The sequence below is a fragment of the Cervus elaphus genome, chromosome 11, assembly GCF_910594005.1.
Source record: "Cervus elaphus chromosome 11, mCerEla1.1, whole genome shotgun sequence".
In the NCBI taxonomy this organism is placed as follows: domain Eukaryota; kingdom Metazoa; phylum Chordata; class Mammalia; order Artiodactyla; family Cervidae; genus Cervus; species Cervus elaphus.
The window spans coordinates 74,046,616-74,073,161 of record NC_057825.1 but is presented as its reverse complement, the minus strand read 5'-3'; the positions used below and the strand labels follow the sequence as shown (position 1 = coordinate 74,073,161).

The 26,546-nt window shown below is 37.8% G+C and overlaps 1 protein-coding gene and 1 non-coding gene across 2 annotated transcripts in view; one reads left to right on the top strand and one right to left on the bottom strand.

Moving 5' to 3' along the window:
• MSH2 (mutS homolog 2) overlaps positions 1-26,546 on the top strand; it is a 76,780-nt gene that overhangs the window by 15,556 nt on the left and 34,678 nt on the right. The window contains exon 7 of the mRNA XM_043918077.1: positions 8,224-8,423. Coding sequence (XP_043774012.1) covers positions 8,224-8,423 — 200 coding nt within the window. The remainder of the gene's footprint in view (positions 1-8,223; positions 8,424-26,546) is intronic.
• Positions 12,828-12,934, bottom strand: LOC122704101. Its single transcript, XR_006343732.1, has one exon. It is a non-coding gene; the product is annotated as a U6 spliceosomal RNA (small nuclear RNA).

Here is a 26,546-nt window from a genome sequence, read left to right as displayed (position 1 = left end):
AGTTTACAGGTTTTTATTTTAATTATTTGTGACTAACTACGTTTACATAAGTCAAATGTCAAACAGAACAGAAGGATGTACAGTGCTGAGTTTCTTGCTCTCATCTCCCGGTTTCCCGGGACTCCCTTCCTCAGGGCCTCTGCACAGCAGCAGGGCACATTTCTTATTGTACTCTGTGTGAATCGCCAGCACTTGCCCTGGGAGCAACTGGTCTTAATCAGATCCTTGAGTTGCCTTCCATGGAAAGTCTGCCTGCACAAGTAGAAGTTTATATCCATTCTCCCTCATCTTTTTGTTGTTTCTTGAAAGAAATGATAGGTAATTTAATTCTCATGCTCTAGGTCATTGGTTGGGCTTGTAGGAACAGAGCACATGTCAGTGGTCCTCTTCTGGTTTAACAGTGAGAGCGTGCATATATTTGGACCCTTCAAAAACCTGAGACATCACTTACTGTTATCAGAATAGCAAGTTATTTAGAAGGCAAGATACCAAAATTAATTTTTTGGCTATAATTAAAGGTTATTTTCATAGGACATAGCAATAATTTCCCAAATCTGATACCCTTACAAGACTGACTAATTGGGAATACGATTTGCGAGAATTGCTTTCTGAGTCAGACTGTAGGATGAGGAAATATTTTCTCCTTTCTATCTTGGGGAGAATTTTTTTTTAACCAGCAATTAGGAAGGTCTGTGGTTTTCAAGGCCCAGTGCTGAAATTCCACAGAGCAGGAAGACAAAGTTACACTCCTTAAGGCAGACTTCTCTTGGGCTGTTCAGACAGTCTCCTTTTTTTAAATACCCTTTCTCAGTTCCACCTGCTGTGATACATCATGCTTCTAGTTTATGCCTTGCTGGGGTTCTCATTGTCTTCCTCTGTAAGCATTTAAGATTAAGATGGATTATTTTTCAGAGCTGCGTATTGAATCAAGCTTTTGTTCTTCCTGTCACTGTTTTGTGGTGGTTTTTTAGCAGAGAGGTGATGGAAATCTCTACTCCACCCTTTTAAAACTAAGTGAGGAGTTCAAGTGTGTGGCTGTGCAGGGAATTCTGTTAAAGGAAAGCAAAGATTTCTCTGTTTTCTATTTTTACTAGAGTGGACAGAGGAACAGTTGTGACTAGATCTTTGAGTTTGATGGATACATCTATTCTGGAGCTATAGCCCAGTGATAGGTTCAGGAATAATAATGAAGATAGGATTGCTTTTAAGTCATTGTCAGGCTCTTAGGAGGACGAGAAGACTGGTTGCCTGGCACTCTGCTAAGTATCTCACATTCATTAGCTGAGAGGTGGTAGAGACTGGCTGCTGTCTGGCCTGACTCCAGAGCCCATTCCTTTCATCTTTGTACTGTATTTCTTGCTTCTATCAGTTGTGTTTAATTTGATCCAAGTTGAATTTTAACATCAGAAATGAAATGTACTATTTTGGCTTTTAAGTTACACCTGTGAAATCGCTTTATGTGTGGTAACGCTTATTTTTCCATTCATTAAAACCTGTTTGCACTGGCAATACTTTATAGCTAGCTAATGGCTTAAGTACTTTAATCTCCAGTGAGAACTGATAGTTACTACCTTTGAGAAGTGAGTTTCTGGGTATTTCTTCCTTTTGTGCTTTACCTAGCAGTCAAATTAGGAATTATAACAAGAATGCCGTCCATATTACTATTAAGAATCCTCAGATTTGCACATGGCACTAGGACTGTTACCATTAGTTTTAATTTTTTAGAACTTTTTTGGCTTTTTGTCTTTCCACAGATTTATGTGAAGCCTTAATGAATTATCCTTTTTTTTTGTTGTTGTTGTTAGACTTCTTTAAAGAACATTGACTATATGTTAGCATATGACATAGTTCACTCATAAAGTTGCTGATAATACCATTTGCACATGTTGCATTTGGTATTCTTATTGCTTTCTAGTTTAAAATTATTTTTATATGACATTTAATAGTAGTTTTATTTGAAATATGTCTCCAAGTAAGAGTAGTTCCTATAAATGTAGAAATAGTAGTGGTGCTTATGTGATAGTATATCATGCTGCTTGAGGCAGTGTACTTCCGGGGTTATATTCAGACTTAGACCTACATTTCTTTCCAGGTTATGTTAAGTATCCTTTTGTGCAAGGATGTCTTTAGTTAGTAGTGAGTGTTCTGCGGAAACAGAGGTCTGGAGGTCATACAGTGAGTGCAGTTTCTTTAAAACAGCAAAGCTTTGCTCTGGCCTCAGAGGACAAACAGGAGGATTGTCACTCCATTGCTTTCCTACCATTGTTTTCTCTGCTTCCAAATCAAGTTTAGTGAAACCCCTTATTCTGGTTTCTGGACTGATCTGCTAGTCCCTTTGAATTTTGTTTGCCTTCCTATCCAGTCTGTACCACAAAGGCAACCCTTTTTCCAGTGCTTTCATGGGGGACATAGAATTTCTTGCCCCATTAGCACTTTGTCAAACTGCCCTCTCTTTCTCTATTAAAACTTGCTGGAGAGGTCACACAATGCAGATTGGATCCGCTGTACTTTTCAAGCCATCTAGCTTTCACTGCTACCTGGTGTTACTTTTGTTACATGACTTATTACAGTGACCAGTGCAGCATTTTGCTTTTCCATTCAGCTTCTCCTACACTTAAACAGATGATCTCCTCCTTGATTCTTACCGTCTCAAAATGTATCTATACAGTGTTCTATTCCCTGGTTCTGTCTCACAAGAGGAGATAGTACTCTTTCCTTTCCAAAGGTGACATTTCCATTTTGCTTCTGGTTACAGTTTTTTTTTTTCCTATTCTCTCCTTCAGTTTTCTTCTATTGTGTCCTATATTCTTCTCCTGTCAAGTCTCTGCTGTTGCTGCTCCACTATTCTTTCCCAAGTATTTTCCTCAAAATCCTATCTCTTTAAATCCCAACTGTTCAGAATATTGGAAAAGACCTTGATGCTGGGAAAGATTTAAGGCAAAAGGAGAAGGAGGCAGCAGAGGATGAGATAAGATAGCTTCAATCTCTCAATGGACATGAGTTTGGGCAAACTCTGGGAGATAGTGGAGGTCAAAATGTGGTTCCCCAGCTCCCATGGGAGTTCTCTGCTTTCTTGTATCACATTTTGTTGCATTTTATATCTCATTTGTTATTCAGCACTAATTGTAAGAATAGACATGTCCTTCTTCACTAGATTGAATGTTCTTTGAAAGCATGTTCCTCTCTTATACGTTTGGCCTTTTTTTTCTTTTTTAATTTTCTCAACCCTACCTCGCAGATTATCTATTTAATGTATCAGATGAGTGGTGCTGTCTGCATTAAACCATGTGAAGAACAGATAAAGAAGAGACTCAAAATCTTGTAGTTCTTTAGGTACCAAATTTATTCTCAGCCATATAAATATACTGTTGTGAAATTCCAGCCAATTATTCTTACAGTGAGATCAGAAATGCTGGTTTTAAAGAATGGAAAGAATGGTGAATTTAAAATACCAAAAATTTCACAACTAATTTTATAATTTATTCTTTTGAAATTTTAGAGATGAACTGACCCCACAAATGATCTTATATTCTAGTTAGTTTGAAAATTAATGTATCAAATTGAGACAGCTGAGTAATTTTGAGTAGGATTGACAGGTATACTTTGTTTTGCCAACAGTAACTTTGGTACTTCTGAAATTGTGATTTGAAAATGGCATTGTCATGGAAACAGTAGAGCAATCTTTCTTAAAAAAAACCTCTGTTAGCCAGAACATAAACTAATACTATAATTATTTCTGAAATGGCTTATTGAATAGACTTGTGAAACTAGCAATTTATTAGACTTTTAATGATACCCAGACCAAAGACTGAGGGGACTGTATATCTTGCCTTGTGCTATGTGTTTTAGAAGCTTTTTCATTCTCGCTGTTTTACTTCTTAATACTCTTACTGGAACTTTATGCTCCTTTTTTTTTTTTTTTTTTATTGCAGTACACTTGATTTATGATGTGTTCATTTCTGTTGTACAGCAAGGTGATTCAGTTTTATATTTCTTTATATTCTTTTCCATTATGGTTTATTATCAGATAGTGAATACAGCTCCTTTTGCTATACAATAGGACCTTGTTTTATTTGTAATAACTTACATCTGCCAACACCTCTTCCCCAGGCCACCACAAGTCAGTTCTCTGTGTCCATGAGGCTGTGTTTGGTAGATAGGTTCATTTGTGTCGTATTTTAGACTCTACATATAAGTGATTATCATATGGTATTTGTCTTTCTCTTTCTGACTGACTTAGTATGTTAATTTCTAGTTGCATCCATGTTGCTTTATTTTGTTCTTTTTTAATGCCTGAGTGTGTGTGTACACACACTTTAATTCCATTGTGTGTGTGTGTGTGTGTGTGTACACAAGTACGCACACACCACATCATCTTTACCCATTCATCTGTTGATGGACCTTTAGGTTGCTTCCATGTCTTGGCTATTGAGAATAGTGCTGCTGTGAAAACAAGGGCGCGTGGGTCTTTTTGAATTATTTAGTTCTGTCTGGTTATGTGCTCAGGAATGGGATTGCTAAAGCATGTGGTAATTCTATTTTTTATTTTCTGGGGAACCTACAGACTGTTTTCCAAGTGGCTGCACCAACTTGTATCCCCACCAACGGTGTAGAAGGGTTCCCTTTTCTCTCCAGCATTTGTTTGTAGACTTTTTAGTGACGGACATTCTGACTGGTGTGTGAGGTAGTACCTCACTGTAGTTTTGATTTGCATTTCTCTAATAATTAGTGATATTGAGCATCTTTTCATGTCCCTGTTGGCCATCTGTCTATATGTCTTCTTTGGAGAAACGTATACTTCGGTCTTCTGCTCATTTTTCGATTGGGTTGTTTGGTTTTTTTGTTATTTAGTTGTATATGGGCTGTTTGTAAATTTTGAAAATTAAGCACTTGTTGGTCACATTGTTGGCAAAGTTTTCACCCAGTCTGTGGTTGTCTTTTCATTTTGTTTATGGTTTCCTTTGCCACGCAAAAGTCTGTAAGATTGATTAAGTCCCATTCGTTTGTTTTTGTTTTTGTTGCCTTGGGAGACTGACCTAAGAAAACATTGGAGGATTTATGTCAGAGAATGTTATTACTTACAGTCTCCTGTAGGAGTTTAATGGTTCATGTCATGTATTTGAGTCTTTAAGCTATTTTGAGTTTATTTTTGTGTATGGTGTGACAGTGTGTTCTAATTTTATTGATTTACATGCAGCTGTCCAACTTTCCCAGCACCATTTGCTTAGGAGACTTTCTTTTTCCCATTGTATATTCTTGCTTCCTTTGTCGAAGATTAATTTACCGAAGGCGTGTGGGTTTATTTCTGGGCTCTCTTCTCTGTGGGGTTTTATGCTCTTGAGCAGAGTTGATTACTGAAGATTCTGTGATCAGGTTTAGAGGAAACAGTGATAAGATATTTCATGGAACAGGAAAGAATCATAGGGAGAGTCTTGATCAGAAATATCTTCTCTATATAGGACTTCCCTGGTAATCTAGGGGTTAAAACTCCATGCTTCCACTTCAGGGGATGCGGATTGGGGATCCCTAGTTGGGGAAGTAAGATCCCACATGCTGTTTGGTGTGGCAAAAAAAATTAAAAAAAAGGAAATATCTTCTCCAAGAGTATTCTTATTATTTACGGAGAGTAGCCTAAGGATACACAAGTTTTAGAGAGAGAAGAGAAAAAGAAACATGAGGTAGGTCATCCAGCATCAGGTTACTTTCATCCTTTTTCTGACCCCCTTAAACTTCTCTTCCTGCTTTATCATGAGAATTCAGAAATTTCTTGTGACTTTTATGACTCAGACTTTTTTTCAAACAGTTTGCCTGCAGAAGAATCACCTGAGAAACTCATTCATTGCAGTGTCACAGGTGGGCCCCACCTTGGGCCCACCTCCAAGTGATTTTGATGTGTGTGATCTTGGACCAGACTTGGAGAAGCCCAGCCAGAGCCAGAGAACTAGCTGGGATAGTCTCAAGTTTGCCTTATTGGACTGTGTGATCTGGTTGCATCCCTTACTCAGTTTAGTTTGTTTTATTTGTTAAAATCTAGAGTACAAACAAGCCAGAGAAATCTTTTCTGGAGCAGTAAGTGCCCGAATTATTCTGTTTGTACATATAGGCTGTGACTGGTTCACAATACAAGTTTGGTAGCAATCATGTTCCCACTAATTTGGCATTTGCTCCAGCGAATATATCTACTACCAACTCCCTCGCCACTATCTTGACATTCTGTAGAGTTTGTTGTTTTTTCTCTTTATTTTCATCTTTTAAAAGCTGATTTTTTTTTTTTTTCCACTTCAAAATCTTTTAATCCTGTGACTCCTGATAGCTAGGGGCTATCCCTCTCCCCCGCCCTGCCTCCTCTGGGAAGTTTAGCAGTGTCTGGAGACGTTTCTGAATTGCTAGTCTGGGAAAAGGGTAGTGGGTAAAATTCAGGGATGCTGTTAAACTGCACAGAATAACAACACCTCACAACAGAGGGGTTATCCAGCTTAAATGTCAACATCACAAGGTTGTGAAGTCTTGCTTTAATATCTGTAGTCATTATATGGCTACTCCAGGAGCAGTGTATTTTTTCCTTTATATGACATGCTCGGTGAACATGATGATGATGCAGGAATTGTAAATGCTGATGGAGAGATCAGAAAAAAGAAATTTAGAAAACTCATTTGGTTCCTTTTGCTGTTTCTGTGTAATTTGAGGATTAAAGGAAAATGGTTGTTCCTCTGATAGTGATCTAAACCTAGGATCATTGGCTGTGCCCACGGCCTACCTTTTGAAGTTTACCTTTCAGCTGTTATTAATACTTCAATACTATCTACAATATAGTTTTTCAAACTGCATATTGTGACCCACTGGTAGGTTGCGAAATTAGTATAGCAGGTGATAACCAGCATTTTTGAAAGGTTAAATACAAAATAAAAGAGTGCACCATATCTAGCAAGAGTAGGTTTTGTCTTGTGAAACCTATTTTAATTATATGTTGTCAGGGAGGAAAATTCCTTTTTCCTAATTCTTCCTAATTAATTATTCTCTTTCCTAGTTTCCTGCTCTCCTAATTTGGCTGTGACCCTATGAATTAGACTGACAAAAGACCAATTAATAAGAAAACAAACAGAAGTTTATGCTTACATGTGGGAGCACTCAGGGATGAATAACTCTAGGGTTAGCTAGGCTCAAGTTTATATAGCATCTTAGCAAAGGAACAATTAATTTTCAAAGAAGTGACAAGACAAAGGAAAAGGACTTTGAGTTTCTAGGGCTACAAACTGGGAAGGTAAATGTGTGGGAAGCTAATGATCAATAAAAGATAGTTGGTAGGGTTACATAGGTTCCTCTGGTGCCATCTCCAGGGTGGTAAGGGTCTAAACTTGAGTTTAATTGTTGTCCTTCCTGGTAAAGAAGTGTAGGGGAGGGGCACCTATGTAAATTCATGTCCTGCTTTTGGGCATATAAGGACAGGCAAAGAGCGTTCTTTCTTTTTGCTTCTTCTCAGTTGTTCTTAACTTAAAATAGTCCTTAAAGACCAAAGTAGTCCTTACAGACACTAGCATGGCATGTTTTGAGGTAGCGTATTTTGCCCACTATAGCATCTGTACATGGGTGTTCTGGGTCATGATGTAAAAGTATATTTCTTGCTGGGAAAAAAGTGGAAAGCCACTAACTCCAATTAATTATAGAAGCAATATTAGCTGCATGTTTTATAGTTCTGGAAACTAAGATTTAATTTATTGATTTTGGGAAGCAGTAAACTTGGTTCAGTTTTTAATTAGAAAATTTTGGCTTTGTACTGTCATGGTAATTTTAGAGTGCATTTTGAATTTATAAGATTTTCTGATAAAATAAATACTGGTTTTGGCAGCATTCTTGAATTGTAATTTTGTTTCATTAAAGATCATTGTTTACATATGCAGTAATGTGTCAATATCAATGGAGTCCCAATAATGAGATTTGGATATTAACTGATTAGAAGCTGCTTACATCACAGTGTTATGGAACTTTTCCATCATCTACAAAAAGCTAACATTTCAGAATAAATTCAAACTTCTTACATAGAGTTTTTGAGTTGAGATATGCACCTAGTTGACAAATTTTAATTTCATATTAAATATTAATTCTGAAGATTAAAATATTAAAGATTAATGCAAATGTAATTTATTAGAATTAAATAAAAAAGTATATTAAGTAATAGAAAACTAAACCAAAATATTAAAAGATTAATTCTAATATTTATTTTAGATTAAATTTGGTAGAAGCTTTTGTAGAAGATGCAGAATTGAGGCAGAGTTTACAAGAAGATTTACTTCGTCGATTTCCAGATCTTAACCGACTTGCCAAGAAATTTCAAAGACAAGCAGCAAATTTACAAGATTGTTACCGACTCTATCAGGGTGTAAATCAACTCCCTAATGTTATTCAGGCTTTGGAAAAATATGAAGGTAAAAAATTATTTTGTTTCTGTTTTCCTTCACTCCAGATGTGCTGTCCTTTCTAAAGTTGGTTCTGGTAACTCATCTTTAAGTTTTTCTAGTAACAGGTTTGTATTGCCCTATGGCTACATTGCAGAAGCCAGAAGTTGTGAGACAGTTTATAATTTTTTTTTTTTTAGTTTAGAATTTTTGTTTTTTAGAAATGAATATTAGGATTACAAGGTTTATTAATAGGTCTCTTGCACTAACAGGGGTGGCTCAACAGGATTTGATTGATGAAGATGATTAACAAGACCCAAAATGACAGTGCTTATGAATGTTTGGTTTGTTACAGGGAAAGGATGCAGTCTGGCAGCCACACTAGAGTAATGATAATGTGTCAGAGCCAAAAGCTGTCAGAGCAGTGGGGCCAGGGAGCTTAGGTTCTGGTATTTATGGAAAGGTCCTTGATGAGGTAGGTGCACCTTCTCAGATCAGGGACCGCTAATATAAAGGAGAACACCCTGAAACCAGGGAGCTTTAAACAGTTTTGTTGGGCTTTTTAATATTTTGCTGGTTGTGTGGACGGTTTCTTGTTTTGTAACTAGCTTCCACAGCAGAGCCCTCTTGGGGCCTCACTGAGACAGGTACAAATCATCAATCACAATGCTACTAAGCTGAATGAACCACCTTGAATCTCCTTGGACTAGTGATTACAAAATAACACAATTAGTATGTTTCATGCCTCGACCAGGAGGCTGCCACGTAGAACTTTAAGAAAACACCTTTAAGAAAACACCGCAGGCTAATTCCAGGCCTGCTGGAATGAACCTTTTCAGTACACCTATGAAAGAAAGTTAAGACAGAAGGTCTTGGTGGTAACAGTTGAAGTCAGAGGGAAGTTACTAGAATAAAGTAAGCAGACTCATATAACAGTTAATATATTAGTGGATAAAATCAGATTGCTCTTATGAGCATAGTTTTTAATTTTAAGTGAACATAAGTTTCTACAGTGAATAGTAAGTACAAAGGTATATGTCTAATATAAAAAGCATTTTAAGTTTCAGAGTTAAAAATCAATATCTTTTAGAACTATTAAAAACAAAACTTGCAATATTATGTAAAAACCTTGTTGAACTTTTTTGGAGGTAGACTTAGAACAATGATGACTGGTACAAAATAAGTATAGATTTAACTTAAATTTTGTGATAACCTTTCCTCTTATTTATCTAGCAGAATGTTAAAGAAGAGCTAACTGCTTGTCTTTTCAGAGTACCGCTGTATATGAAGTAATCCTGTTCTAGTCAGGGCTTCTCATTAGACCAGTGAGGCTTAAATGCTCTTGTATTTAGTGCCACCAAAGTGGAATTAGAGGAGATGGGTCTTTTCTGTTTCACATTTCTTATTGTGGCTTAATTTCCCTTCTTGTACCTCTATTTCTTCACCCTATAAATGAATATCTTCTACTGTTTTGATTTCCTGATTGCGTCTCCTCTGGCTTTATTTCTGCAGGATCAGCTGGAAGTGCCAGGGAATTGACCAGTGTTAGGAATGTAATCGGGGTATGATCATGGAGATAGGCTGTCTAAACAATTCACTCTTATCACTTAATATCAGATGTTTTAAACATTCCTCTCATCTCTTCCTTCATAAGGTAAAAAAGGCGTCCTGTCCCTGCGTCCTCTTCTTATGCCTGTATTCAGTGAAGTTTCTGAAAGCCTACATTTTCTTCTTGCATTGACTCCACTGGCTTCAGCCCTTCCCATAGTATTGAAATGGCATTTGCTGAAACTTCCTTGTTGCTAAATTCAGTGAACATGGTCTAGTCTTACCTAACCAGGTTTCACTGGTGTGTGTGATGGTCTTTTTTTCCTCCTAGTTTTATTTAGATATAATTGACACATACCATTGTATAAGTTTAGGATTACAACACGATGATTTGATATGTATATATACTGTGTAAATCACCACAATAAGTTTAGTTAACATGTCACCTCACCTCATGTAGTTATTTTTTTTCTTGCGATGAGAACTTTTAAGATGTAATCTCTTAGCAACTTTCATATATACAGTACAGTTTTGCTTTGTTTTTTTTTTTAACTACAATCACCATGCTATACATTACATTGCCAGGACTTTTAAATCTTACAACTTGAAATTTGTACCTTTTGACTACCTTCACCCATTTCCTCCCCCAGCTGCCTCTGGCAGCCATGACGTCTGTTCTGTTTTTGAGTTTGGTCTTATTAGATTTCACGTATAAGTGACATCATACAGCATTTAACTTTCCTGTCTCTTCTTACTTGACATATGCTCTCAAGTTCCGTCCACGTTGCTGCAGATGGCAGGATATCTTTCTTTATGGTTGAATGTTACTCCCTTGTATGTATGTATCAAATTTTCTTTATCCATTCCTTCATTGGTGGACACTTAGGTTGTTACCACGTCTTGGCTATTGTAAATAATGCTTCAGTGAACAGGAGGGCAGATGTTTCTTAAAGATAATGATTTTGTTTTCTTTAAATATATACCTAGAACTGGAATTGCTGAAGCCTTCTATTTTTTTTGCCTTCCCCTTAAGTTTATCCACCCCCCAACCCAGTTCTATTTTTGACTCTCTTTTCACTCAGTACCTGAAACTTTAAAGCTGGGATTCTTGAATGCATTCTTGAAAGTATCTTGATATTTCATGCAAAATTTTGTGTATATGTATTTTGAGGGGGAGGGAGGATCTGTAATTTTCATCAGATATTTGAAAGCATATGTAACCTCCTCCCCCCCAAAAAAGTGCAAATAATGTGATTTGCACATTATTTGGGGACTCTTTCTCATTCCTTGGTATATGCACAGAAGTTTTAAATTGGACTTAAAAGTGGCTCTCTTTATCAATGTTCCTGCATATGTGTGGCTTAATGTCCTTGAGCAACTGAACAACAACAATAAAATGTACTTGAGGGTTTTCAACAAGGCAGTTATGAGATCATAACATTATGAAAATTTAATGCTTCATATTGTCAGTTTGTTAATTGATGTCCAGTTAAAATATTTGTAATCACCCAGCGTAGAAAGTATTAGAGGAGGAAGATGGTTCCAAGTTTTGTGATGCTAAGAGCTATGCTTTTCTTTTTCTGTAATATGGAATGTTGGAGAACTGAGGCGTATCCTAGTCACTGAGAGACTAACTGACCTGTCTTGAGTTTATTTTAATTGAAGTATAGTTGATTTACAATATTGTGTTAGTTTCAGATGTACAACATAGTGATTCAATATTTTTATAGATTATACTCCATTTAAATTTATTGTAAAATATTGGCTATATGCTTATGCTGTATAAATTATCCTTATAGCTCACTTATTTTACCCATTGTAGTTTGTGCCTCTTAATTTCCTATCATTCAATTGCCTCTCCTTCTTTCTCCTGGTGGTTGAGCGACTGAACAACAGCATATAGAGAACAATGTTCTCTCTATCTGTGAGTCTGTTTCTGTTTTGTTATATTCGTTCTATTTTTTAGATGCTACATGTGAGTAATAACATGCAGTAGTTGGCTTTCTCTAACTTCTTTTTGTTGTTGTTGTTAAATATTTGTTTATTTGGCTGCATCAAGTCTTGGTTGCAGTATATGGGATCTTTGCTATGTCACGAGGGGTCTTTTGATGCGGTGCATGGACTCTCCAGTTGTGGCATGGGGGCTCCAAAGTGCGTGGGCTCAGTAGTTGCATCATGCGGGCTAGGTTGCTCTGTGGCATGTGGGTCCTTAGTTCTCTGATCATACTGTTTTTCACAGTGGCTACACCAGTTTGCATTCCCACAGTACAAGGGTTCCCTTTTCTCTACAGCCTCGCCAACAATTTCTTACTTGTGGTCTTTTTTTTTTTTTTTTTTTAATTTGTGGTCTTTTTGATAATAGCTATTCTGACAGGTGTGAGGTGATGTCTCATTGTGGTTTTGATCTGCATTTTTCTGATGATTAGCAGTGTTGAGCATCTTTTCATGTGTCTCTCTTGAGTTTTTAAAAAAACACAGTAGAATGCCTTTTCACAGAGTTCAGTATAGCTTGTTAGCGTACTGATTTCACGGAGAAAGCCAAAACAGGCTAATTTATGAGGAAAACTCAAATGCGCTCTTTAAAAGTAAAGTCATTAAAAGTTTTAAAAAGATATATTTGTATATTACTAGAAATTGAGTATGTTCTGCCATCATGTGATGTCTTAATTTTGACTAACTCTAGGTTTAATGTTATTTTAATGTTATTCCTGGAAAAAATGAAAATAAACTCAGAGACAGCAGAGGGCAGCAACAGTTTAGAAAGTAGATTTGCATTGAGTGATGAAAGCTCTACTCTAAATTATCTTTCTCCTCTTTAAAAAAGAAGAGGCTATTTTAAAAGTATACTTGGCCTCCGTTATTCCTCGTGTCTTTTTTTTTTTTTTTTTAAATATGGAACGCTTCACGAATTTGCGTGTCATCCTTGCGCAGGGGCCATGCTAATCTACTCTGTATCGTTCCAATTTTAGTATATGTGCTGCTGAAGCGAGCACTTCCTCCTGTCTTTTAAAATTAAAAAGTTGAGGCACACATTTACAACATGGATGGATCCAGAGATTATCATACTAAATAAAGTCAGAAGAGAAAGACAAATACCTTATGATATCATTTATGTATGGAATCTAAAGTACGACACAAATGATCATGGGTATGAAACAGAAATAGACTCGTAGACAACAGACTTGTGGTTGCCAGGAGGGAAGAGAAGGGAGGGTGAGGGAAGGATCGGGCACTTGGGGTTAGCAGATGCAAAGTATTATATATTGAGTAGATAAAAAACAAGATCCTACTGTACAGTACAGATCCTACTGTACAGTACACGGAAGTATATTCAGTGTCTTGTGGTAAACCATAATGCAAAGGAATGTGAAAAAATATGTATAATTGAGTCATTTGGTTGTACAACAGAAATTAGCACAACACTGTAAATCAATTATACTTGAATAAAATTTTTTAAAAAGCTGAGGCACAACCTAAAACAATGGTATTCTGCATTTGGAACAAATTGCTGACAGTGCTTAAGACAACTGTAAGTATCAAGATTACTTTGTTGATGAATTTTATTTTAACAGCTATCATACTGAGGTGTGTAACCCTTCCCCTGTCCACGTCCAAATTACAAACCTTACATGTGCTATTTTCCTTTCCCTGGTCTGTATATCCTCCTCAGTGAACCCGTAGTAATCTTTTTTTAGCATGTCTGATCGTGTCATTTCTTTCCTTTTGGTTCTGAACACGTTAATTTGCTTCCTGTAGCCTTCCAGAAGTAGCCCCATTCCTATGCCTGGCCGGCTGCTGTTGCTCAGTCAGGCTCCCTCATTCTCCCTCACATCACCGCTCTGCTCACTAGATTGTTTCTTCACACTGCTCTGCTTACATATGCTTTTTACTGCACGTAAGTTTTTACTTTGTCTTGAACGCACTTTACTGCCTTATCTACGTGATGGACCCCACTAATATTTAAGATTGAGCTCAAACCTCACTCTTTCTATGAAGCTTCTTCTGCCCTCCTCATTTTTCTGGTTTCCATAGCACCTTCTGCTTATCTCCATTGCTTTTTAACCCTAAATGACCGTAGTTCAGTTCAGTTGCTCAGTCGTGTCCAACTCATTGAGACCCCATGCACTGCAGCATGCCAGGCCTCCCTGTCCATCACCAACTCCCAGAGTTTACTCAAACTCATGTCTGTCGAGTCGGTGATGCCATCAAACCATCTCATCCTCTCTTGTCTGTTTCTCCTCCAGCCTTCAATCTTTCCCAGCATCAGGGTCTTTTCAAATGAATCAGCTCTTTGCATCAGGTGGCCAAAGTATTGTAGTTTCAGCTTCAGCATCAGTCCTTCCAATGAATATTCAGGACTGATTTCCTTTAGGATGGACTGCTTGGATCTTGTTGTTCACGGGACTCTTCAAGAGTCTTCTCCAACACCACAGTTCAAAAGCATCAATTCTTTGGCGCTCAGCTTTCTTTGTAGTCCAATTTTCACATCCATACATGACTACTGGAAAAACCATAGCGTTGACTAGATGGACCTTTGTTGGAAAAGTAATGTCTTTGCTTTTTAATATGCTGTCTAGGTTGGTCATAACTTTTCTTCCAAGGAACAAGCGTCTTTTAATTTCATGGCTGCAGTCACCATCTGCAGTGATTTTGGAGCCCAAGAAAATAAAGTCTCACTGTTTCCGTTTTTTCCCCATCTATTTGTGATGAAGTGATGGGACTGGATTCCATGATCTTAGTTCTCTGAATGTTGAGTTTTAAGCCAACTTTTTCACTCTCCTCTTTCACCTTCATCAAGAGGCTCTTTAGTTCCTCTTCGCTTTCTGCCACAAGGGTGGTGTCATCTGCGTATCTGAATTTATTGATATTTCTCCCAGCAATCTTAATTCCAGCTTGTGTTTCATTCAGCCCAGCATTTCTCATGATGTACTCTGCATATAAGTTAAATAAGCAGGGTGATGATATGTAGCCTTGACATAATCCTTTCCCAATTTGGAACCAGTCTTTTGTTCCATGTCCAGTTCTAACTGTTGCTTCTTGACCTGCATACAGATTTCTCACGAGGCATAGTAAGTTAGTTTAATAATAATCCCTCCTTTTAATCTGATTGCTTAGCTTCCTTCTAAATGGGAGATAAAAATATGAAAGCAATTTATTTGGCATTTCTGAAAAGGAACCTGGTTTACTAATGTAGCACTTTTTTTAAACCTTAGCTTTAAATAAAGCTGTAGTTTAAGATCTGATTGGTTTTTGTGTTTTGGAGATATTTTCTTTAAATTTGGTTTTTGTCAGTTTATAAAAGCCAGGTAAACTCTTTGTAGTAATTATTCTACCATCCAGAGGTAATCATTATTAATATTTTGGTATATGTTTTTTCATTCTTTAAACAAAATTATAGAAGGTTAGTTCTGTTTAACACTTGCTTTGACAGTGAAGACTTACTGCTGCTGCTAAGTCCCTTCAGTCGTGTCCGACTCTGTGCGACCCCATAGACGGCAGCCCACCAGGCTCCGCCGTCCCTGGGATTCTCCAGGCAAGAACACTGGAGTGGGCTGCCATTTCTTTCTCCAGTGCATGAAAGTGAAGAGTGAAAGTGAAGTTGGTCAGTCGTGTCTGACTCCTAGCGACCCCATGGACTGTAGCCTACCAGGCTCCTCTGTCCATGGGATTTTCCAGGCAAGAATACTGGAATGGGGTGCCATTGCCTTCTCTGATGGGAAACACTAGGTGAATGCAAAAAATTGCACCCAGCTGAACTGAGCAATGTAGGAATACACAAAATGTACACACACACACTCCCACCCCTCACACATCTGCTGTGATCTCAGTTTACTGTGTATGTTGTGAGCCACACTTATTTGTGTCTGGTGTTACAACTGCACTCCCTTTAGATGACTCACCATTTCACTCATGAGCTGCTGCCTTTTGGAAGTCCATCTGAACAAGCAAACTTTGTCTTTTGTGAGGTAAAATGCATTATTTATTGTAGTATTTATATAGTTCCTATCTACTTAATTTAACATTGTGTAAAATTATACAATTGTTCCTATTATTAAGAAAAAAAATCTTTAATGAATTTTTTCTTTATTTTTTTCTGGAAGTATAGTTGACTTATCCAGTTAGTGTCACAGAAAATCGCTTGGTGTGGGGGGACCCTCCACACAGTTGGTGACCAGAAATGAACTATTGTGTGTAAAGGAGACAGAGGAGGAAGACTCACAGATGGGAAGGAAAGCAGGGGGGATACTGAGTTTTCCTTTACAGTCGTAACCTCTTAAGATTATTTTTTCTTTCCTCTCACACATCAATTCCTATAGCAATTTTCTCATCTTTTATTAGAGTATAATTTAAATGTCTTCTTTCCTGTCTTCCCATTGCTACTTAGATCATGACCTTGAGTATCTTCAGTCTTATCTTCAATAATAAAAGCTTTCACATTCCTGAGTTCATGTTCATATTACCTCTGCATTTCTATTCTTTCATTCAAATGACCTTGCCCCCAAATCTCACTAAACATTTCTGAACCAAATACACTAACCAATCACCAAAATACACTAACTAATCACCATAATAAAAAGCAAACAACTTTGGTGAGGATGCAGAGAAATTTTCTTGTAGACCTTGTGACCAAAACCATAAATCAGTAAAGCCTTCCTGGAAAAATAACCTGTCAATGTATAATTATTTGCCATCCAAATGCAGACAAGAGGGCAAAAGTCTAGAAGGATAAAAAAAATTGAACAGGTTGTTCTTCTAGAGTTAAGTTGGAAGTTGACATTTTCACATTATTACTTTTATTATTAAAAGAAATAAACACAGAGCCTAGAGCAGTAGTAGTTTCAGGAATTTACTTAATGGAAAAACAAAACCCCAGGGAGGCAGAAACACCAGAGAGGTACTCAGACCTTTAAGTCTATGCATAGTAATTTCCTAGAACTTTAAAATAGATGTTAGCTAAATATAATTTATACATTATAAAGATTTTAAAATAATAAAAATTATCATATCAAACAGTAAAGGTTAACTTATAGCAACTCACAGTTGGTACTATTTTTACTATTGTAAAATTGGTACTATTTTTTTAATTAAGTGTACAATTAGTACATTTTTATCCCACCAGTATATTGTTGCACTTCTTCATACAGCCAGTTTTGTTATAATTTGACATATGCATCCCTACACAAAACTTTAATAAAAACCAGTTTACAAGATAAAAGAGGTCGAGATACAACACTCTGAAACTTCATTAGTGACACTCTGGTCACCAAATGTGTGGAGGTTTCCCCCCTCCCACACCAAGCAACTTTCTGTGACACTGACTGACTACAATTAATTACAATTTAACTCAATACTGACACACTATCCCCTAGAGGTAGCATCAGATCCCACAGGTTAAGGGCTCAATCCCACAAGACGGGTGCCTCCAACCTCTCCACCCAGCCTAAAACCCAGGTATCACCTGTGCTTCTGACCAACTGGTCCCGATGACCACCCCTCCCTTGGGCGTTAATTTGCTTGAGCAGCTCACAGAACTCAGGGGAACACTTGGTTATACTTACTGATAAAGGATGTGGATGAACAGCCAAATGAAGAGATATGACAAGTCTGGGAGGGTCCTAAACATAGGGACTTGTCCTTTGAGGTGGGAGCATGTCATTCTGGTATAGATGTGTTTGCCCACCTGAAAGTTCTCTGACCCCTTCCCCCCACTACGGGGATCTGGAGGCCTCCTCATGCAGCCATGATCAATTATTAACTCCATTTCCAGCCACTCTCCCCTCCTTGGATGACAGGAGTGGGGGTAGAGCTAAACATTCCAAACTCCTAATCATGGCTTGGTCTTTCTGGTGAGCAGCCCACCTCAGGTCACCTTAATAGAATATGAGATGCTCCTGTTGGTCTTCTCACTAGGAAATTACAAGGGTTTAGGAACTCTACCAGGAACCAGGGGCAGAGACCAGCATATATTTTCTGTTACCTCACAGAGACTAGCACAATGTAAAATGATACTCAACTAGTCAGTGAAATCAAAAGAGAAAGTTGGCTTAGAAAAGAAAATTACTATTTTGTCAAAATGACAGTAGTGATAAAGGGAAACAAGGTATGTTGTCAGAGAAAGTGTTACTTGCAAATAAAGGAATGGGGACAGGTGGCTGTGATTAGCAAAGGGGATGACATGACCAGAGAATCTGAAAAGAGAGGGCAAGGGTGATGAGGGAGGATAAGAGGTCAAAAATGTCTTGTGATAAACCACAGTGGGAAAGAATATGAGGAAAAGTATATGTATGTATGACTGAATCACTTTGCTGTTTGGCAGAAATTAACACAGCTTTGTATATCAACTATTCTTCATAAAATAAATTTTAAAAAAACTAATAGGGTGACTGCTGGCAGTGAAGGAATAACAGAGATGCCCTTGTGTTGAAGGCTGTTACTCAGAGTGATTGAATTATTTTGTTTACTATGATTCACTGCACTTCAACTCTTGGTTTCTTTACTAATTTGGTAATATTTTGACTCCAACCTCATATTTGTGTGAATACTGTAAACTTTAATTAGCAGCATCTTGCCAACCTTTTTTCCACTTGCATGAATTTTTAAATCCATTTCATAAATATATTTAAAGGGTGAGATAAAGTTTAATTGTACTTAATAAAACTTCTAGACTGGAATTAAAAACACAAGAAAGTTATGTTAAATTAGTCATGGGAAGGTGGACATAGAATAAATTTTTAAATCTTTGTTAGTTGAAACTCATGTCTCTTTACTACCACATACCAAAATATTTACTGAAACAAGAATGCTAATACTTACTTTATTATTATTTTTTTAATTTATTAAATTTTTTTTTTTGGCTGATCTTTGTTTCTGTTACACGGGCTCTCTCAAGCTGCTGCAAGTGGGGGCTACTCTGCATTGCCGTGCAATGGGCTTCTCATGCAGTGGCTTCTCTTGTTGCTGAGCACAGGCTCTAGGTGTGGAGGCTTCAGTAGTTGTAGCATGTGGGCTCAGTAGTTACGGCACACGGACCCAGTTGCTCCATAGCATGTGGATCTTCCAGGAACAGGGATTGAACCCACGTTCCCTGTGTTGGCAGGTAGATTCGTATCCACTGGGCCACCAGGGAAGTCCCTAATACTAACTTTATAATTAATTTAGACTTTAGGTTGGTTTTTCTGGTCTTAAACTATTTTGGAAAGACTGAGCAGATATATGACCAGTGGCAGGCCTTGGATCTGAGTTAGTGTCAGGACACGTGTAAAGAAGCACCTCATGTTATCCAGAACTTTCCTATAGTTCATTTTGATTTTAGTGGTACTCATTTAACTTGATTAGAGCATCTTAGTGTCTTTTTCTTAATTATTTTGCCAGCCATTTCCAGTTATTTCTTGGTTACATTAAATAAAATGTAAATGATTTGAGAAAGATGTTTACCAATAATTTTGGTGCAACTGCAGCCAATTTACCCAGCAGCCTCAACTTTGCCACACACTGATCTAGGAACGTCTTCTTGTGGTGGGAAGTTGGGGGCCTGTGGTGTGGTTGGCATCTGCCTGTGGTGGACGAGACCAGGCAATGCAAGCATAGGTGCTTAAAGGGGCCTGGCAGGTTACGGGTAAATGGTGCAGAATGGTGGGCTGATGAGCTGATAAGCTGGGGGAGTCGTGGTCTGACTGACGTGACCACTGATGGTCACTGAATGGGAACTCTGACAGGATTTCCCATAAGGGCCTGTGTTGCAGTGTCTACTGTGACTTCTCTCTAAATGCGTCTTTGGTGTTCTCTCTGTAAAATGGCCCCAGTCATCTGCCCAGTAGCCTCAGCCTTGGGACTCAGCCTTGACTCTTGCCCCTCTCTTGTTGCATTCACTCAGTTACCAAGCCCTGTTGGTATCGCATCGTATGTGTTCTTCACCTCAGACACTTTTCCATCCCACTGAGGCCAGCTGCCTAGTCCAGGCTATAATCCTTTCTCATCTGAACTACTGTCAGCCTCCTAATGCTTTTGCTGTCTTTTGTCTTAGCGCTCTCTAATCCATTATCTGCTTCAGCCAGCTGTCTTGCTTAATATGTAAATATATTTTTATGTAAAAATATAAATGTCGTTAGCCCTTCAGGGGTTTTTCACTGCCTTTAGGATTAGAGTATGAGCTGGTTTGAAAGGCTCCTCATAGGTGGTTGCCTCTGCCTATCTCTGTCTTTCCTTTCTCTGCTAGTACTCATTGCCAGTGTTTCTTACACTTTTTGACTATGACTCAAAGTAAGATTGGAGAAGGAAATGGCAACCCACTCCAGTATTCTTGCTTGGGAAACCCCATGGAGGAGCCTGGTGGGCTACAGTTCATGGGGTTGCAGAGTTGGACACGACTAAGCCCCTAACACTTCCACTTTTCACAGTAAGATATACATTTTCATTTGACTCAGTGCACTCCTGTGGGTGTGTCTATGCACTGTTAAGAAACAAAATTCAACTGAGTAAATTTTAAAGATCTTACTGGCCTTATTCAACAATTCAGAAACTGGGCAGGAGATAGAAAAGACCTCTATCTGTACAAAATGAAAGACTTTCATAGGCAGAAGGGAGTAGAAACAAGGAAGTTAGTCTTGGCAACACAGCTAACTGGTTATGGTAAGGTTTCTTTCCTTTAGGGGGATTGTAGGGGCCTATCAAGCACATTATCTAACTGGTGCTGATCAGGTGATTCCCGATTGACTGGCTTAAGATTCCATTTCTGGGAGAGACGAAACTATAATTAAGATAAGCCTTAAAAAAAAAAAAAAAGATAAGCCTTGATTTGATGACCTGGGACTTAGTATAAGCAACTCCATTTGGGGCCCGTTGTCTTGTTTGTAACAACACATAGACACTGTATGCAGTGTCTATAAAAACTGAAATTATTATGTAATAAATAGTACTAACTGAAATAATATATAAAACTTGAAACAAATGCAATGTACTTTGACTTTTTTTTTCCTTTGAAAAATGCTAAGATTTTAAAATTTTATGTTGGAGAAAGGTCTGCAGTTTGAAAACACAAATTGTATTTGTTTTTTGTCCATTCAAGTGAACTTGAACATCCTCTGGACCTCACATATACTGCACAATCATCAGCCTTTGTATGTGCTATTCCTTTAGATTCAGACATTTTCCCCTTCCTGTCTCACTTGGCTTTGTTCTCTTCATCTTTTTTTTTAAAATGTACTTTAAACCTTTTTTTAAAAAATAATTTTTTGCTTTTGGCTGTGCTAGGTCTTCATTGCTGTGGTGCCTTCTTTTCTCTAGTTGTGACAATGGGGGCTACTCTTCATTTTGGTGCATGGTTTCTCTTGTGGAGAACGGACTCTAGAACGAGGGGGCCTCGGTGGTTTCGGCTCCCCGGGCTCTAGAGCACAGGCTCAGTAGTTGCGACACACGGGCATCTCCTGCGTTGGCAGGTGGATTCTTTTATCACTGAGCCGCCAGGGAAGCCCTGTTCTCTTCCTCTTAGATTTTCACCTTTACAGTCATTTCTTTGGGGAAGCCGACCTTGTTCCTACCTTTGGGTACACTCCTGTCCTGGTTTTGTTTCCAGAACCTTCCTGTATTTCCCTGTTGTTATCATGCTTGTCATCCTTTGTGATGAGTTTATCAGAAAAGTACCAACATTTTATTTTGGGGCAATGCACATGTCAAAGTAGTTTTCATTAGTGTTTTTGCCAGTGGAAAATTAACTTTTTTTTGTCTTGGCCATGCCGTCTGCCTTATGAGATCCTTGTTCCTGGACCAGGGATTGACACAGGCCCTGGGTTCAATGAAAGCCCTGAGTCCTAACCACTGAAGCGCCAGCGAAGTCCCCTGAAAATTAACTTCTCTAAATTCACTAAGGATTGTCTCCTTAGTACTTCTCTTAATCAGTGACATGAACATAGGCGAGATGGAGAGACGTCCCAGAACTGGTGTTAATACAGCAGTTAAGGTTTAGATTTAGAAGCTGGCTTGGGTGTTATTCCAGAGTACATCTTAATGAACCACTTTCTCTTGATAGACTTAGGAGCTTTCAGTCTATCCTGAAATTTGTTGTAATTTTTATCATAGTAAATGGTGATGAAATGTTTGATAGAGATTAAATTATGCTTTGTTTGGGTTGTTACAGAAATGTAAGTACTTAGGCTTACTGACCTAAACATTGTAGCAGTTTCTGAGGCACACAACCACACTCTTCTAAAATTTTTCCTTGTGATGAGAACTCTTAAGATTTACCTACTCCTTAATAGTTTTCATATATATCCTATAGCAGTGTTAACTATGGTCATCATGCTTTACATTATATTCATACTGTTTAATTATCTTGTATCTACAAGTTTGTGCCTTTGGACCTCCTTTCTCCAGTTCTCCCCTCCTCCGAGCCACAAATCTGATCCCTTTATCTATGCATTATTTTTGTTGTTGTTCTTGTTGTTTTAAGATTTCACAGATAAGTGAGATCACAGAGTATTTGTCTTTTTTGACTCATTTCACTTAGCATAATGCCCTCAAGTTCCATTCATGTCACAAATGGCAGTATTTCCTTGTTTTGTCTTTTTAATGGTAAAGTAATAGTTCTGTGTGTGTATCTGTATGTGTGTGTATATAATCACATTTTCTTTAACCCTTTACCCATTGGCAGATACGTAGGTTGTTTCCACATTTTGGCTATTGTGAATAATGCTGCTACAAACATGGAGGTGCACATATCTTTTCGAATCAGTGTTTTTGTTTGCTTTGGTTATATTCCCAGGAGTGAAATTGCTAGATCATATGGTAGTTCTTTTTTTTTTTTCAATTTTATTTTTTTTTATTTGGCTGCACTGTGTCTTATTTGAGACATGTGGGATCTCGTTCCCTGACCAAGGATCGAACCCGGGCCCCACTGCATTAGGAGCTCAGAGTCTTAGCCACTGTACCATGAGGGAAGTCCCATGGTAGTTCTGTTTTTAATTTTTGAGGCCTCCTCATTATTGTTTTATATAGTGGCTGCACCAATTTACAATCTCACCAAGAGTGCTCAAAGTGTTTCCTTTTCTCTCATCCTTACCTTTGTTATTTGTTATCTCTTGTCTTTTTGAAGATGACCATTCTAATGAGCCTAAAGTGTTATCTCATTGTGGTTTTAATTTTCATTTCCCTGATTTTGAGCTTCTCTTCATGTACCTGTTGGCCATTCATATATCTACTTTAGTCAAATGTCTATTCATGACTTTTGCCCATTTTTAAATTGGATTAATTGGGTTTTCTTTTTGCTTGAGTTGTGTTCTTTATCTGTTTTGGATATTAACACCTTATCACATAAATGGTTTGCAGATATTTTCTCTCCTTCCATAGGTTGCCTTTTCATATGTTGATTCTTTTATTACGCAGAAGCTTTTCGGTTTGATGTAGTCCCTCTTATTTATTTTTAATTTTATTACTTGTGCTTTGGGTGTTCTATCCAAAAAAATCATTGCCAAGACCCACGTCAAGGAGGTTCCCCTCTGTTTTCTTTTAGAAGTTTTCTGTTTTCAGGTCTTATCCTATTTAAGTATTTAATCCATTTTGAGTTAACTTTTGTGAGTGGTGCACTTAAGGGTCTAATTTCATTCTTTTATGTGTGACTATCCAGTCTCCCCAGGACTGTTTATTGAAGGCTGTCTTTTCTCCATTGAATATGTAGCTGCATTCTTTTTTTTTTTTTCAATTATTTTTATTAGTTGGAGGCTAATTACTTTGCAACATTGCAGTGGGTTGTGTCATACATTGACATGAATCAGCCATGGAGTTACATGTATTCCCCATCCCGATCCCCCCCTCCCACCTCCCCCCCCACCCGATTCCCCTGGGTCCTCCCAGTGCACCTGGCCCGAGCACCTGTCTCATGCATCCCACCTGGGCTGGTGATCTGTTTCACCCTAGATAATATACATGCTGTTCTCTCGAAACATCCCACCCTTGCCTTCTCCCAGAGTCCAAAAGTCTGTTCTGTACATCTGTGTCTCTTTTTCTGTTTTGCATATAGGGTTATCATTACCATCTTTTCTAAATTCCATATATATGTGTTAGTATGCTGTAATGATCTTTATCTTTCTGGCTTACTTCACTCTGTATAATGGGCTCCAGTTTCATCCATCTCATTAGAACTGATTCAAATGAATTCTTTTTTTTTTTTCAAATGAATTCTTTTTAACAGCTGAGTAATATTCCATGGTGTATATGTACCACAGCTTCCTTATCCATTCGTCTGCTGATGGGCATCTAGGTTGCTTCCATGTCCTGGCTATTATAAATAGTGATGTAGCTGCATTCTTGAAAATGAAATCTTTGAGTCATGAATGAATCTTTAGGGGCTGACAATGAATCTGGAGTTCTTAGAGACATTATTGAATTTGATTACTTAAAGACATTCTACATTTTGATACATTTAAAAAGCTAACCATTATTTCCCTGTGCAATCTTTGTTATCCTTGCTAGATGAGTATTGTGTGTATCAGAACTGAGGACCAGTGACTGCTTCATCAGACCTTTGCTCCCTTCATAAAGTCATTCATTGAGCGGACGGTTGTCAGTTGCCTGCTTTGTACTGGGCATGTTCTGGGAAGTACAGCGGCATGACAGACATGACAGATAGTTTCTCTGTATGGAGGTTCTGTAATTGTGGAAGAGTGAGGACAGACAAATAAATGAGCAAGAACTTCAAACAGTAATAAGTGCAACAAAGAAAGCATAATATTTTCATGTGATAGAATAACTTGGCTAGACCAGGAAGACGCTAGATATGGTGGTTGAAGATGGCCTCTCCATGGAATTGCTGTCTCAGGTAAATCTCAAATGATGACAGAGAGCCAACTGTTAAGATATAGGGGGTACTGGAGGGGGTAGCCAGTATAAATGCCTACAGCTTGACTTGTTAAAGGAGTGAAGAGAAGCTAGAGTTGTCAGCCATAGAGATGGAGAATAAGGGCACTGTTAGGAGGTAAGGCCTTTCTGAGGTTCTTAACATTTTTTATGCTTGGACCCTTTTGACTTCCAATAAAGCCTGTGAACCACTTCTCCGAATAATGTTTTTAAATGCATAAAATAAAACACATAGAGTTAAATAGGAAGCCAATTGTACTGAAACACACTTATCAAAATATAAAATATTCTTGAGAAATATGTGCTTTTTATTAATGTATTAAAAAACGTGATTTGGGTGAAGTTCTATTTTAACTTAGAACTAATGAGTTTAAATGTTACTTAAAGCTATCTAGTTATTTCCAAAAACTGTGATATGAAAATGTTTGGAATTTTAGTTGATTACAAAGACAATAATACTATGTGATTTATTACTTATATTAACATTGGAAGGTACTGATAATACTACTGTGATTCATTACTTACACTAACATTGGAAGAAAATGCTCGGTTCCAGTTAGAGGTTATAGAAAATAAAGATGAGATTAATTTCTCTTTGTTTATGTACTATCTTGAATTCAAGGATCTGTGGACCTTTGTTTAAGACCCTAGGATAGATCATGTAGAGCTTTTCAGATTGTGGTAGCTAGTTGAAAATGGAGTATATCGAAAAACTCAATGGTGCCCATCAGTTGATGAATAAATAAGATGTGGCATATCCATACAATGGAATATTGTTCCTCAGTCAAAAGGAATGAAGTACTGATGCATGATACAACATGGATGAACCTTGAAAGCATTATGCTAAGTGAAAAAAGGCAGTCGCAGTGTAATATCCATTTATATGAAAAGACCAGAAGAAGCAAATCCATAGAGTGGAGTAGTGGTTGCCTAGGCATGAAGGCGTGGCAGGGGGTTGTAGGAAAATTTTAAGTTATTGCTGATGGGTACAGGGTTCCTTGTTTCTTTTGAGAGCAGTGACAGTTTAAAAATTGATTGTGGTGGTGATTGCATAGATCTCTGAATATACTGAAAACCATTGAATTGTATACTTTAAAATGAAGAATTGTTTGGTATATGAATCATATCTCAATAGAGCTGTTACTTTTTAATTGAAACCATAACCAGTTGATGGGGGAGAACCAGCTGAAATTGGCAACTAGGGCTCAGTACAAATTACAAGTAGGGAAAGGAATTCAAGATGCTAGGGAATTCCTTGGCAGTCCAGTGGTTAGGACTTTGAGCTTTTTGCTGCCCAGGGCCCAGGTTTGATCCCTGGTCAGGGAACTAACATCTCCCTAGCCACGTGGTGCAGCCAATAGATAGAAAAACTGATAGAGAAGAAGATGTGGTACTTAGACATGGTGGAGTATTACTCAGCCATGAAAAGGAATAAAATAACTCCACTTGCAGTGATACAGATGGACCTAGAGACTGTCATATAGAGGTGAAGTAAGTCAGAAAGAGAAAGAAAAATATTGTATAATATCACTTACATGTGAAATCTGGAAGAGTGGCACTGGTGAACTTATGGCAGAGCAGAAGTAGAGTCACAAACGTAGAAAACCAACTTAGCAAGGAGGAGCAGGGCAGGGCGGGAGGAGCTGGTAGGTTGGGATTGACGTATATACACAACTGTATTTAAAGCAGGTGACTAACGAGAATCTATTATACAGCACCGGGAACTCTCCTCAGTGCTCTGGGATGAGCTAAATGGGG